The sequence below is a fragment of the Cynoglossus semilaevis genome, chromosome 8 (genome assembly GCF_000523025.1).
Source record: "Cynoglossus semilaevis isolate Cse_v1.0 chromosome 8, Cse_v1.0, whole genome shotgun sequence".
In the NCBI taxonomy this organism is placed as follows: Eukaryota; Metazoa; Chordata; class Actinopteri; order Pleuronectiformes; family Cynoglossidae; genus Cynoglossus; species Cynoglossus semilaevis.
The window spans coordinates 7,055,288-7,070,268 of NC_024314.1; the positions used below are offsets into that span (position 1 = coordinate 7,055,288).

General features: G+C 39.1%; 1 protein-coding gene across 6 annotated transcripts in view; it reads right to left on the reverse strand.

Annotated features, from left to right (window-relative positions):
• The window catches only part of LOC103381894 (rho GTPase-activating protein 44-like), a 49,501-nt gene that overhangs the window by 5,297 nt on the left and 29,223 nt on the right, over positions 1–14,981 (reverse strand). The window contains exons 5-21 of one of the 6 annotated variants that reach the window (XM_025057263.1): positions 14,438–14,549; positions 13,559–13,635; positions 12,550–12,667; positions 11,622–11,690; positions 11,448–11,529; positions 10,817–10,944; positions 10,392–10,503; positions 8,654–8,735; positions 8,435–8,515; positions 7,009–7,122; positions 6,024–6,118; positions 5,759–5,939; positions 4,496–4,513; positions 3,584–3,778; positions 2,235–2,756; positions 816–931; positions 331–714 (exon numbers count right to left, since the gene is read on the reverse strand). In XM_025057263.1, coding sequence (XP_024913031.1) covers positions 331–714; positions 816–931; positions 2,235–2,756; positions 3,584–3,778; positions 4,496–4,513; positions 5,759–5,939; positions 6,024–6,118; positions 7,009–7,122; positions 8,435–8,515; positions 8,654–8,735; positions 10,392–10,503; positions 10,817–10,944; positions 11,448–11,529; positions 11,622–11,690; positions 12,550–12,667; positions 13,559–13,635; positions 14,438–14,549 — 2,486 coding nt within the window. The remainder of the gene's footprint in view (positions 1–330; positions 715–815; positions 932–2,234; positions 2,757–3,583; positions 3,779–4,495; positions 4,514–5,758; positions 5,940–6,023; positions 6,119–7,008; positions 7,123–8,434; positions 8,516–8,653; positions 8,736–10,391; positions 10,504–10,816; positions 10,945–11,447; positions 11,530–11,621; positions 11,691–12,549; positions 12,668–13,558; positions 13,636–14,437; positions 14,550–14,981) is intronic. The other 5 variants (XM_025057265.1, XM_025057264.1, XM_017034205.2 and 2 more) reach the window with 5 other exon arrangements.

The following is a 14,981-nucleotide window of genomic DNA, read 5'->3' on the forward strand; positions in this document are numbered from 1 at the left end:
TCGCCTCATACTGCTGTAAGTGAGACAGTAAGAGCAACGGAAATGAAAGGAAAATTAGACATGAACATAATTCCATCAACTGCCTTCTGGTGAATGATAAATAAAGCGTAAGAGAGCCTGAAGTTAATTAGTAGTCAACACAGAATCACCGTCACATAAAGAATATTTATATTTAATAAATGTGCTGTATTTTCTAGATATCGCAAATCTAGTGTGAATTGATATAAAGGTTTATAATAATGTATTTCTGGGACACATTGTAGACAGCAACAATTGTAAACAGGTTCCTGTACAGAAAGAATAAAGTAACATTTCAAATTTCTGTGTTACCTGTTGACATACTCTCACCAGGAGATAAACCATCTAGAAGACCTGAAGAGTTCTCCAGAGGCTGTGGACTCGTGCCCGGGGTGGATGGGGGTTGAGGGGGAGGTAAGTTGGGCCTCTGTCGTGGTGGTTTGGGAGTTGGCCTTGTTTTAGTGAGAGTCCCAGCTAGTGAGGGTGGAGAAGAGAGAGATGGTGTGGTGGCCATCTGTACCTGAACCGGTGAGCCGATTGTGGCGTAACCTTGTGGGTAGCTAAAGCCATACGGGGAGGGGGTGCTAGGAGGAGTGGGTGACAAGCTGACTGGAGAAGGCTGACCAGTTGACTGGTCAGACATGGCTCCTGTCTGGCAAAAAGGTCCTTTAGGTGGGATTGGAGCTAACTTCTTTGCTGCAAAGGGAAGAAAAATAAAACTTCTTTGTTCTTTTTCTGAATATTATACTTATTCAATTGTTTATATTTTTAGATAAATATTGACTTTTCCTTATTACCTCTCCTTAAGGAGTGTGGACTGTGCTCGGAGTGTAGAGACTGTCCACTAGAGGTCAATGTTCCCTGGATTCCTTTCTGTCCTATTATTGGTGACAGCTCCTTGTTCTTCAGAGTGCTGAAGGAGAAAGAAAGGAGAAAGATGCAACATTTTAAATTCAATGCTGTCTGTTGTAAATCTCTTGTGGTTGTGCAAGTGTACAGTTCAATGTCAAACAACCTGAGTGACCAGTGTAGCAGCAAGCGAGAGATATTCCAGTAAAACTGAGGTAGAGAGAATTCCAAATAATCTCTAATGGCTTTATGGATTTACCTTATTTTACAGTGCAGTGCAGCTGGAATGCCAATGAACTTAGTGTTCTTAAGGTCGAGCGATAATCAGGTTCTACTGGTTGACTAGCAGTGGCTTTGACTCTCACAGATGAAATATGGATTAATGATTAATGATCTTAAGTCAAGTTCTCAGCAGTGAAGCTAAACCCACTTGAATTGTCTTCTGAAATAATAACAAAAATAAAGAAACCTTTTACCACTAACCAGGGTTTTTTTAGTTCAGCAAACGTTCTGCTCAGTTTTTCTTTGAATTCAAGGTTTGATCTCAGAGTCTACCACTCAGTGCTGACCAGCCTCACTGGAATGATCCATTACCATCCACTTTTATAATTTTATTCACTGAAAGCTTTGAATTCACTTGTTGCCTGGCAACTGGCTCCTGAATATCCTGGCAACATATACAGTTATGGGATGCATACATGACTGTTAAATTAAACATGGATCTGATAATGGACTACCTAAAGCACAATGATTTCTGAAAGGAGACAAAAGCGAAAGATTTAATGAAGAATAGAGTAGATAGAGTGTTTGGTCCAAACACAGTCTCACTCATCTGTCCTTAATTTGCTCTCTGGTTCTTTGAATTCTGTGTTAAAGAAAGAGGAAATAGTTCTTTTCAACACACCAGTATTGTCCAAGGTCACAGTGAACTGTCTCTGATACCTCGAAGAACATTAGTACCTCCTTTCTACATCCTGGTGGTGCTATTTGCTCGTGGAAATGTTGCCCTCATCCTCATTATTTGTTTGTTTAGACGATTTAGAAGGTACTTGAAAGTATAGGTTTTGACATGGGGCTCCTTTTCGTACCTTTCCAGTCTGGAGTTTGAAAATGGACTTGATAAAAAAAAATTGTTGAAGTCAAAGCTGTGTGACTGCCTTGAATGGATGTTGTATGAAATAATATTTTGAGCACGATTAAAGGCAAAGAGCAGGAATCTAAAGGTCTATCATCGTATATATGGATACGCAACAGCTGTTATAGTAAATAACAAAAAGAAAATGGATCTATGAAGTACCAAGGTTTCTCCCAGATCTCTTATTAATTGTGCTGGAAGTACACATTGTATGGGTATTGTTTGTAATTACCTAGTCAGCTTGGCTCCTCTCTCTTGGCTACAGGCACAGGCTGCCCGTGGAGGGGGAGCAGACAGGGGGGTTTTCGGAGGTTTAGGGGAAACTAGGAACAAATCGTGCCGAGTAAGAACAAGCGGGGGTTTAATGTAAAGGCTGGAGCCGTTTGTTTTGGACAGGGATGCATGCGGAGCATCAGACAGCGAGGCCTGTTTGGAAATATGCAGGGATCGAGGTTGAGGGTTGGAGTTGACATCAAGCGGCTGTGGAGAGGTGCAAAGTGAGTGAGGGAGCGGAGGTGGGCTGTAGCCAGTGCAATAGGGTGGAGGGGAGGGGCTGGGAAGTACGGATTCAGGGCTGGGAGCGATGGGACGCATACCCGATGGTGCACGGGCGTAGAAATGACGATAAGGGAGCGAGTAGGAAATAAAAGTGGAGGGAGAGGAAGAACATGGGTAAGGGGGAGGCACCCTCTCCTCCTCAGGGGAGGGGTAGGCATAACAGGAGTCCGACCAATTGGAAGATGCATCGTCTGAGCTGCAAATGATAAAAATGTTAAGGTATCATGAAAAATGATAGGGTTGCAAGAGTAGTGAGGGTTTTTTTACACGAAGTTCATGTCTGTTTATGAAGGTTTATTTTTAAGTTCAAGAAGTGCAAATAAAGAATGACTATATAATTGTTGTAAATCTGTTAGAAAGGCAACATAAGGGCTCAGCAGTGAAATAATTAGAGTTCCTGTAAACCTCTGTGTTATTCAAAAGGAACTGAGATGAAACAGAACAATCAGTCACCTTGTAAATTGCAGGGCTTTGTGACAATGTTGTGCTGTTTTTAATGATGCTTGAACTAATAGCAAAAACAAAACAGTAGTGTAATTCGGGCACATTAATGCACAGTGAACCATTTCTACTCAACTATGATAAAAACCTTTCATGATTTCCTCTGATGGGAAAACCATCTTACACAGAAATGAAATCTGCAGTGTAACCATTTAAGCTAAAATGGTTTGTGAAAAAGATAATGAGTTGTCACAAAGAAAAAAAACTTTACTAACTTCACCAAGAGCAATCACAAAAGTTGAAAAGGAAGGTAAATCCTGAGATGAGACACTGGGGTTCAGACGGAGGGGACAAGGTGAATATGAGAATTTCATGGGGTGGGGGAAAAAACAGTAACACAATAAATCCATGATGAGGGCAGACAAGGCTGTTCTGAGGTCAGTGGCAGAGCACAGCAGCGGACGTGGTGAGGAGCGGGCAACAGCACCAACAGCAGGGGGAGCAACGTGTGTAAGGGGGAGGACGAGGAGGTAGAACAGGAGGACTGGAGGCAGGAGGGACATACGGGCACAGCAGCCTTACCTGGCTCGGTCACTGCTAGTGGGAGGTGGGGTGGGGGAAGGGGAGGAATCCCCAGTCTGCTCAGGGGTGGGAGCATCTGTGGGCGGGACAGGGGGATACATGTTCGGTGGCATGGAAGATGTTTTACGCGAGGAGGAGGAGGACGACGAAGACCTGCGCGACACCCAAGATGTGTCCATCACCCTCACACCCATGCTGCAGTGGGACAGAGATGGAGAGCCAATCAAGTCACAGGAGGAAGGGAGGGAGAGAGTGGGTCTTAGGCACAGGGATGCTTAGGGAGATCAAACCTAAACCACAGACTCTGAAAGAGAGTCAAGGGTCAGTCCACTCTAACCACAAAGACATTTTTTATTCTGAGCAATCGTGACCAAAACAGTTCTTCTTTTTGCTCAAGACAAAAATCCATTATGAATTTTTAATGAGATGTGATGATTATTCTCATAGATGCAACACACAGAACAGCTGTATAGAAAGGACAAGAGTCATAATAAAGTAAAAACAAGAGAACCTGGCAAACACAACTAGCCCTTTTTCAACGCTTTACATGAGCACAAAACTACCTGTGGGAATGTTGAACTACTCCTTAACTATGTACTGATCTAAGAGTTAGCAACAAGAGACTTTTGTTTCCACCGACTGAACACGTCCATCCAGTGCCAGGAAATGCAAAGATGTTTCTCAGGTAAACAGGGAAAGAAAGACCTGCTTTGTTCAGGTCACTCATGCGTCCCCTGTACTCTGTCACAGACATTGAACAAGAGGAGGTGAAGTGTGGGAATCTGAGGTAGATGTGACTGTGGCATTAAACACACAAACACATGACAGACCCTGTCACTGGCAGCCGAGATGAACGGATGACATCATGACTGATGAAAGGATGAGCAGAAGGTAAGTGACTATATACTGTACCTTTGTATCTTCCTAATGCTGCATTGTCAAAGCAGAAACAAGCACAAAAAGGACAGGAGTGAAGATCATGGACGATGGGATTTCCCCTCGACTCATTATCATCCTAACCATACAACAGCAGGAGACTCTGAGCTGGACTGACCAACCATTAAGACACGAGAGAGGAGGGGTAAACCTAAGAAGGGAGGAGGACGCAGCAGGGGGGTAAAGAAGTGTTCCAATAATGTCAAACACAAAGGAAAGAAAGCTATTCTTCAATTTCTGCATAATTAGGTCACACCGACTCCCAAATTGACACAGAAAAAAAGGACAAATGTGTCAGTATCATGTTGCTGCAATGATTTTTTTTTTCTGTGTCATTACATTTTATTTTTGTTGAAGAGTGGTTTGCATATTAATGTATTTCATTTTGGAATGGGGTTGCTTCCTTGGTTTTGTTTCTGCTCGTTTAGAATGACTTGGAGGACAACTTTGGAATCATTACTGTATAGTGTAATGATTTATAGTCCATGTTTAGTATATTTTCCGCATGCTCTACCTTTTAAATTACACTCAGAGTGGCTCTGTGGCTCTGAGAGCTGATCTCTGTGAGTTTCTCTTAAAGTTGAGCTGTATTGATCAGACCCAGCATGCTCTCAGACCTGAACTAATTAACTTGGCTTCATGTGGTTCTCAGGCTGCAGAGAGCTCAGACTTCTCAGGGTCTGATAAAAGCCAGGCTGTATTACAGCTTCAAAGAAACACACATAAAATAGACAAGAAGAAAAAGAAGCGCTGTCTAATTTACAACTAATCTCCCTTTTCCATAGCTGAGAACTTCTAAATTCATCCAGTAGCAGAGCAAATGTCATCTGACTCTTTTCTGAACTGTCTTTTTCTTGTTCTCTGTCACCTTATTAACCTTCAAAAAGAGAATTAAAAAAGGAGTTAGGAAGCGCAGCTTCTCTGCAATGAACTACGTAAACGCTGCCATGAGTCACTTCCCATTAGAGTTGCGTAATAACTCAAGAATTTGTCTGTCCCACATTCATAACCAAGACATTAAGGTGATGGTCTTTTTGAAAGCTGCTTTGTCACAGTTGGAAAATGAGTTGTTGTTCAAGTCTAAATGTGCTCCATCTGTTTTCAAATAAAGTGGAGGTTTTGTTTTATCCTGTCTTACATTAATCCTCACACCCTTTGTGGACTTTTTCTTTTTGCTGCAGTAAAATAGAGGAATAAGAATGATTATAAAAAATATAAAATACAACGAGAGGAACATACCCATCTTTCTTATAGAACTCTAACATCATGTTATCTGTTGCAACGCTGAGTGGCCGTCGACTCTGGTCGTTCTGTCTGCGATCGATCTGTTCCATGTCAGGGGACGGCATGGAGCTGTAGTTGGCATTGTGGTTGGTGTGGACGGGGCTTCCATAATTCCCTGTGACGTTGAACTCAATATCTGAGAAGGATGAAAGAGAAAAAAATTAGACACAACTATTAAAAGGGGGAAAGTTCTTTGTTCTGATATATTCATGTTCCTCACCTCCAGGGAAGAACCAGTCAGCGTGTTGGATGATGGGCTCAATGATGCCAACGATTTGTAAGGAAACAGTCGTCATCATTTCTGTGATGTTGCTGCTGTGAACAGAGGACAAGGGCTTTCAAAACAGAGTTTGAAGGAGCTGCTGAATTTCAAGGATGTATGTTAGTGCTGCAATAAATTACTAATTAGAAGTGAGGGCCCAAGACGCAGTGAGATCAACACAAAAATAAAAATGGATTGTCCTTCAACAGACTGTCCTGAAATTGCTCAGTCACCATGATCAAATTCTGCATTAGCATGGAGCAATGGTGACTACAATAGGACGAAATTTCCAGTCTCCTGAATTTAAGTAAAATAAAGAAGGTGTCAGGTGGTGACACCTACTATTTGTTCATGTTAAACATTATGCCACAACTCAACAGTATTGTAAGGCTAGGAGTCCTGAAATAAACCTGCACTGCACTGCATTTGTAAAGAGAATAAGAAGACAAAACAAATCTACTGTTTAAGTCCAAAAAGCTATGACAACTGACTAGTTATTCAATGTAGATGCCATAAGAGGAATTTGCTCAGAATAAAAATGGAAGGAAAATTACTCCAAATAAAGCTTAATTTAAGCCTAATCTTTTCTCCTCAGATTTATTTAACAACTCAGATGTCCAGCCCAAAATGTGACACTGAAATAGTGTGTGTCTCACACTACTACCCATGTTTGCTGAATTTTGTTTGGGAAGCAAAGAATAGGAAATGTAGTTACTGATAGATAGTAGAACAGCATGAAATAAGACTTAAGAGGATATAATGAAAATGAAATGTTTTTGAAAAATTGAATGTATCCTAAATATCTTGAATATAATGAAATTGATTATAAATATATATTCTAAGCTATGCTTATAATGTAGTTGTACAAACGTAAATGTAAAATGTAAATGTACAAACATTTAATTATATACAGTATATACACTTTTCAAAATGTCTTCCTCACCCCTCATTGTGTGTCCACAGCAGATTCGGTCCAAGGACTATTGCAATATTTCCAGGTGTCATTTTGTTCAGATCCTGATGCTCAGTCAGTTTAGAGAGGAACTTGATCAGATACCTGGTAACATACAGTACATACATAAATAAAATACCAACATACTCTAAATACATAGAGCAGACAAGAATGTATTACACTACAAATGCAGGTGACTTCAAGTCTTGTCAGCATGCAATGCTCCCATTATAAAAAGTCAAGGTAAAAGAAAGGAAATTCTCAGATATGTTAATTCTCAGATTGTGTTACTACCTTTCCCAGCTCACTGTAGGTAAATTAGTAGTTTGAGCATCACTATTTAGCTTTCATAACCTTAGAGAACTATTTAGAGCTGGAACATCCCATCATTAAGGCAAATGGCTCTTCTTGATTTTCACTCTTCACAAAGGAGCTCCTGGGTTTGAGCTGTTGGTGTGAATGACTCATACTGAGTCAGACTACAGTTGAATGAACATCATGCCGCTCATTTATTTGGACAGGTCTGACAAGTCTTCTCAGAGCAGGACGATACTGACAAGGGCTGCAGTGTCTCGCTGTTTTTATCCCCTCTGTCCTTTCTTTTTTTTACTTCTTCTGCGCAGTGACAGCTCCTCAACCACTGTCTAAGACTTACCATTTCAGCATCTACTAGGTTTTTTTTAAAGCACAGATATTGATGTATTTTAAGAAACTTAAGTAAGTAGTAAAAACAAGATAATACCAAACAACACCAAGTGCCAGAAAGTCTAATAAAAATTCTCCTTTTCCAGTAGGCATTAACAAATGTAGTTTAAATGGAAATTTGTAAATATATTTTTAGAGGGAATAATAAAATGGAAGTCAAGATCATGATCCTCATATCCTGGTATTTTGGTCCTTTTTAATCCATTGGTCTTTTTTATTTTTGGTGTAACAAATGACAACCACAAAAGGGACCTGTTTTTTCAGACCAATCCGACTACATATATAGCAGTAGACAGACAAGTTCAGAGATCAGCTGGTAAATATACTAAGGCAGGCATGGCCAACCTGTGGCTCGGGAGCCACATGCGGCTCTTTGCCCGGTTTCATGCGCCTCTTACGTTCATGTCGAATCTTTGTATTTTTTTTTACACTATGTGAAACTCGATGGCCAATGATGCAAATTACTTAGGGAAAACTCAATTTGCACAGCTGAAAAGATGTATACAGGAAGTTTAAAAGAGTGGGAGAGTTTTATTTATTTTATTTTTTTTAAGGGATGCGGCAGTTCATGTGTGCCCATGTATGTCACGTGGCTCTTTGCAGTAACACGGTAGAAATTGTGGCTCTTGACTGGTTGGCCACCCCTGTACTAGAGTTAGGCATTTAGCAGCTGGAGACCAAAAGTGTGTTACATTTCAAAACAGTGACTTACTTAAAGTTGTTGTTGTTGGCTGGTGGCAGTTTCTCACAGGCGTTAAGAAGAGCCTGGAGTCTCTTGTCTTGATCTTGAATGCTGCACAAAGAAAATTGTCACTCAGCATCACAGCAGACAGACATAAAACAAATAGTAAATAGTACAAATAGTAATGTGCAATTTTTTAGTGGAAAGATTAAAAGAATGTCCATGTTATTTCAGTGAATATATACACACTTGGAGGCTTGGATCCAGTCGTTGTAGAGTTCAAAGGTCATTAAAGGCTCAGGCAGCTCACGCAGGTAGGACTTCAATGCCCCTAGAGAGATCAGGATTAAACACATAAATACATGTATGCATGTATAGGATACGGGGAGAAAGTAGTTTTTTGTGATACACACTAACGGTGAGATAAACATCAGCTACCACATGTACCACAGTGTTTCATTATATTCACAAATGATTGTGTAAAAAAAAATTCTAAAGTTTGCAACAACTTTATTGTCTTGGCTTAAAGACTATTTAGCTTCAAATGTGCAGCTTTATATTCAGCCAGGAAGTAGAATCTGTCACTGAAATCATCAAATTCAATCCTGGCTATTTAAATGAAATTAAAACACTAACATAGAACATTGTTAGGTCTAAGAGTAATTTCTCTCCTGACAAGGAAAGACTAATGAATGGGCTTCACTTTCTGACTTCCATGGCATCCATTTCTCTCTCTGGTCTGATACTCTGTTTATTTCCTACAGGGAAGCATGTGATGGAAGACAAACAGAAAAAGTCAGGGCACTCCATGCTGGGAGACAGCATGGTGGCTGCGGTCTAATCTGTGGGCTTGGATTTGGTGTAGCCAGCTATAAAGAGACAGTGAATAATGGGAACTGCTGTGAAACCAAAGACTGATGCACACATTTACTCCAATTATTCTGATTTCAATCAACTGAAACAATGTGAAAAATGAGCTCCTGATGACGCAGGTTTCTTAGAGTTGATCTCTTATCGCAATCAGAATTTAACATTATGACTCACTTTATCGTAGCAATATATGTGTATGTATATATATATACTATATATCAATCATATGAAGGTACTTGGATGATTTGTTTTAGTACTACAGAGGAGAAATTATCTTCAAATGGCGGCAAAATGCTTAAATCTTGTGTCCTATTTAAAGAAAAAAAATCAATATTTCTCGAGTGGGGTGTGACCCACAACTTGGTCACAGTGTTTAATCGGTTGAATGAAGGGCATGAAAAACTGAGCCAGTTTTGATCAGACCTTAACCAAGACATGCTCTGCTTTTTTATATACCCTTTACTGTAAGGAGTTGCCTCATTTCACTTTGGTTCCTAACTCTTCATTTGTACACAGTAATGCAGCTTGTTTCGTTACTTAAAAACATGTATTTTAATAAACATTTAAGGTTAAAGAATATGGGTAAATTATACTAATTGTGGGACGTACTGTCCAGTCTACAGCAGCAGGGCTCCTTTCATTAGTCTGATGGACATAAACATTTTTTACCGTGAAGAACTGCATGACTAATAGAGAAAACTTTCATGTGACAGACGTGTGATTCTATCTTATGTGCAACAAAGAATTCTATTGACAATTTGTCATGAGTGAAAGCCACTGTTGGAAAAACCAGCAAATTTTGGATTAAATTGGATCAATTTAACTGTTACTAATAAAACTATGTTGGGTTAAAGGTTAAATGAATTCTCAAGTATTTTCAAACAAAAGAATAACAAAACAAAAGAATAAGATTTTACATTGTCATAAATAATTAAGTTGTTATTTCCACTAGTAAACATTTGAATCTCAATAAAACAGTGTGTCAGTGTGTTGGGAATTTGCAGATATGATTAAACTAATGAAACACAATGACTGTTTTCTTGTAAATCCATTCATGCGAGGTGAGTTACACATTCTTGACAATGGAAATGAGAGGCAGGTGTGTAAGTGAACTCACCTGCGATGGCGTGAGGGTCTGCAGAATATTCTTGAACATCTAAGACACCACAGTCTAAGGACGCCTTCAGCTTCTTCAATTTGGAGGCTGACGGAGCAATTCTAAACAAACCCTATGATGCAAAAGAATTTTGAAATAAATATGAAGAAAATAATTTAAAATCAAATTCAAAACAAAAATAAGTACTGCACTGTACTGCAGTATTGTTTTCTATTCTATTCAGTTCTATTCCTTCTCCTGCCATATGCTCCACAATATGCTGAAACTCAAATTCCTGTCAGTAGCTCCTCACAAACAACCTCAACCTTCAAAACAAAGTACAAATGTTGTTAGCAACGTTTTAAGGGAGACTGCATCTGTTCTTACAGTAGTGAAACGTATTTACTTCATTGATGTGTTGGTTTGTGTGAGTGGTGTAGCCTGACCTCCTCCTGCATGCCACACTCCAACAGCATGGTGACACAGGCTTCAATAGGGAAGGCAATATCTCTCCCACTGAGTGCTAAGTGCTCCTCTAATGGTTTCCCATAGCATGGTTTCTCCACCCAGGTCTCTGTAAAAACACACATAGTGTAAGACGTGCAGAAACAACAGACGCAGCTCTGCCCCCACAAATGAGATTCTACATGGTGAAAGCTTTCTACTACACCAACAGTCTCACTGTGGGTTAACACACTCATATCATATTGTGTGACTGGAATAAGCTACTTTTTTCACTAGACACAGCTCAACTTATCATATTTTAATCCTATTTATTTGCTGCACATTGGGCACCATTGTAACTACTAACCATCCATCCACCCTGTAGCACTAGAGGACAAATTATTGATCATTTATAAGTCAATGAGTGATAGGTACTGTTGTTATTTTTAATAGAACATTATTGATTGAATTTGTTGAGAATAACTGTGTCCAATTATTAGTGTTTTAAAATCCTACCTGTGATATCATATATCTCATCTGATTTCATCGAGACAGTCAAGGGTTTACAGTATAATCAGGTGAGGACAAAAAAGGGTCACACCAGGAGTGTGTGTTTGTTGGTTTAAAACTCACCCTGATGAGCTTTGATCTGGGGCAGAATATTCTGAAGCAGCTCTAAGGACTTCCTGTGATACTCCGCCTGGGCTTCTATCATCTAGACAAAGACACACACGAAAGAATTTAAAGAGGATTATTATGCAGAAGTTTCTGTACTTTGGCTGCTGTCTGCAGAGCTGCTGTACTTACTGTCTGGAAATAGCTTGCATAGTCAATTTCTTTGGCCACAAAACTGTACATGTCTGCTGATAACTGATCCTGGTGGGAAAAAGAAAACACAAAAAGGTGTACAGTGGGACTCACATATGAAATCTAACACCACAGAGAGCCCTGGTGTCGGTGACTACATCAATTATTGTTACAGTAAGTTGCATTATTAACCCCTGGTTATGTCATGGAAAGTTGTATTTACCATGCGCTCTATGTGGTTTATTTAGTAAGTAAAAGTGGTAAAATGGAAGCACTTTAGGCAATGAAGCTTATAGAATATATATTTTTAAATGATTTAATGATGGATTAAGGCAAAACATGTTTAGATTACACAGAATCAGGACCAAGAAGAACTATGAACCACTTTAAAGGAACTAAGTAGTTTTTCATTACAGTGCTGCGTTTTACCCACTGTTTAAGTCCCGTCAAAATTATGTAAATTAGCTGGGGCATGAATATAAATTGCCTTAAGACAAGGCTACTCCCATAATTGATTAGAAAAACAAAAAAACTGGTCAGAATAGATAATGAATTTAACAGAAATTGAGGATTTTCCTGTAAGTCATGTTTGTTTGTGGCAAAATGACCCATAGTCTTAATGTGTTTCAACTTTAGAAAATGTCAAATTAGGCCTTTTTTAAGCCAAAAAAACATTAAAGCCTAAAAGCTTTTATCAGTTATCTTTTATCAGTAATCATAAAGCATGTAGAACAATATGTTAAGGTTTAAAGTTTAAAGGTTATATGAAACAAAATCAACTGCCATATACAGTGGTCAAGTGTCAAACCCAGGGGAGTTTAGGTCAGAGTATTTAGAATTATTAACAGCTAAAAACAAGAGTATGTAAAAAAGAAACCTCCAGGTGTCTAAATAAATTCTAACATAGAAAATCTAGGTGACCACTGACTCGACAGATCTCCATGCGGTTGGCTGCCTCCTCCATTTCTTCCCTGAGGTGGTCGGCCTTGGCTCCCGTCGACTGCAGGTTACTGGACAGTCCAGAAGACTTGGTAGACTGATAATATCTGAAAGCAGAAGATCGATTTAGTGGGCTTTGTCTGTGGGTGGGAGATAATGTAGTCATAATAAATAGAAATTAATCAGAGAGTTGGCAGGACCGAGGAAAAGTGCATTAAAGAAGAACAGAAACATTTGTTTTCATTTGCCTTCAGCGTCAGACTCATTTTTCCAGAGGGAAAGAATCATAAACAGTTCTAAGTAAGTGACTCATGACAAATAAAACAAAAGTTTATTTCAAGTTTGGATTGAACAACCTGACAAGACTTAACACCCATTCAGCGTGCTATCCTGCGTTCAACTTATAACAAGGCTTTTTTTTTTTACTAATTTATTCTATCAGACTCTCCTCCAGCTCCTCAGACAAGCTGCCAGAATTTGATCTGTGTTATTTGTCTGCACAGTCTGAGTGGAGATAATAAACAGTGCTACCAGAAGAGCTCAGGACACAGTTGGATGATGGAAAAAAAGTCCCAGATTTGGGTCATTTGGAAGTTAAATCACACACAGGACTGCAGTGAAATAAAATCACATTTTTACATTTCACTACCCATCACTGACAGTGAGTCAGTCTTAAGGGAACTGTTTCTGAATGCATGGAAGGAAAAATTTGACAAAAATGAGTCAAAACTTTCCAGGCCAGTATGAGATTTTATTATGTATCATCAGGTCTGGAGATTAGAAAATAACAGTGCCAGATGGTTGAATGATAAAAAAATTAGGGCAGAGCCAGAAATTGAGAAAAAACTGTGGAAGTTTTACATCAGTGCCATTCTAGAGACTGTTCCCAGTGGGAAGCTGAAGGGGTAGTTGATTCACAGGGGATGGAGTTTCTTCAATTACAGGCATCAGCTCTTTCTCTCACACACAAAAACAGTCACTCATAGTGAGATACTCACCGTGTGCGTGCAGAATCCATGTCGAGGACCAGTTTTGCTAAATGTTTCCTTTGTTTCTGGATGTTTGGGACTTCCACCTGAGCAGACACCGCAGAGATGTTTCCGTTGTTTGAAGGTGTCACAATGAATTTTGGACAGCTTTAAACTCTTACATTAACTTAAAGGTATTCTTTTGTTATTGAGTACAAATTCTATTTTGCTTCAAATTTGGATTTACTGGGTGAGCTAAGTTGGAAGATTATAAATAATAGTAGTTTTATCAATATTTATATCTGAGTGAGCAGCAGATAAGCTTGAGTAGTAATTAGCCAGGGACCACCAGGTGACAACCGACAAAACTTTGTTGGAACTTGAGGCGTCTTCTAACTTGATTTTAAATGCTCATTTCATTTCATTTTACAATTTCTCTGTTGGAACGTGATATTAATTCTGTAAACTATGCTTTAACTCAGAAGGAAACACGGGATACAGTAGTGACAATGTTTTCCATTGTATGAAAGTTATGTGACCGTGTTTCCAGCATAGATCTTGAACCTTGAACCCATGAACATTTCTAACCCTGTTGCAGATTTTGGTGGTGAGAGGCCAAGGGTAAGCTTGAATATGATTAGTCAGTGCATGTAACTAACTGCTGGAACATCCATTAAAAGCCTGATCATGCGGCTTGTCAAGGATGTTTACCATCGTCACGGTGACCGTGACGCTTCTCAATACTGTGATTACAGCAATAGTTCCACATTGGACAATTTAGTACCCAATCACAAAGGGACACCAATTATATTTAGCCTCTATTTTATCTCTCTTTCTGTCCATTTTAACAATGACAAAGATGACAGACCAAAATCAAATAAGTCAGATAAATGAAAGAAGTTCCCATACCTCTGCAAGATCGTACAGCGGCTCGATGACGTCTCTCTCTATGGTGAGCTCGAACTCGATGAGCTCCTGAGCGAGTCTGTCCTGTGTCTCTCCACAGAGCTTTAGCATTTTCCTTAAACAGAAAAAAAGAGAAAATTCTTGATCACTTCTTATCAAACAACTAAGCCGTAGTAACAGTGTGCTGTAAGATATAATGCATCCCTGTGGTGTGATACAGATTGCACTTTTGTGGCGCTGTAAACAGTGCCATAAAAGTAGTTTTATATCAACAGGTGCTGCTTTCCTTCCTTCTATTTTCTGCCCGAGTTATTGGAGAAGAAAATAAATAAACAAATAAACAACAAACAGGCAATTAGACACAGGTTACAGGCTGACAAAGGACATAGTTGTTTAACAGATTACCTATAGGAAAATTAGTTTTAAGATTAAAATGGTGAATTTAAAAAAAGACCTACTATTAAACAAAGAAAAATATAATTAATCTGATTGTTATTTAATCAGTAAAAAGTACAGTTACAAGTTCATTTTCTATGTTCTAAAAAGT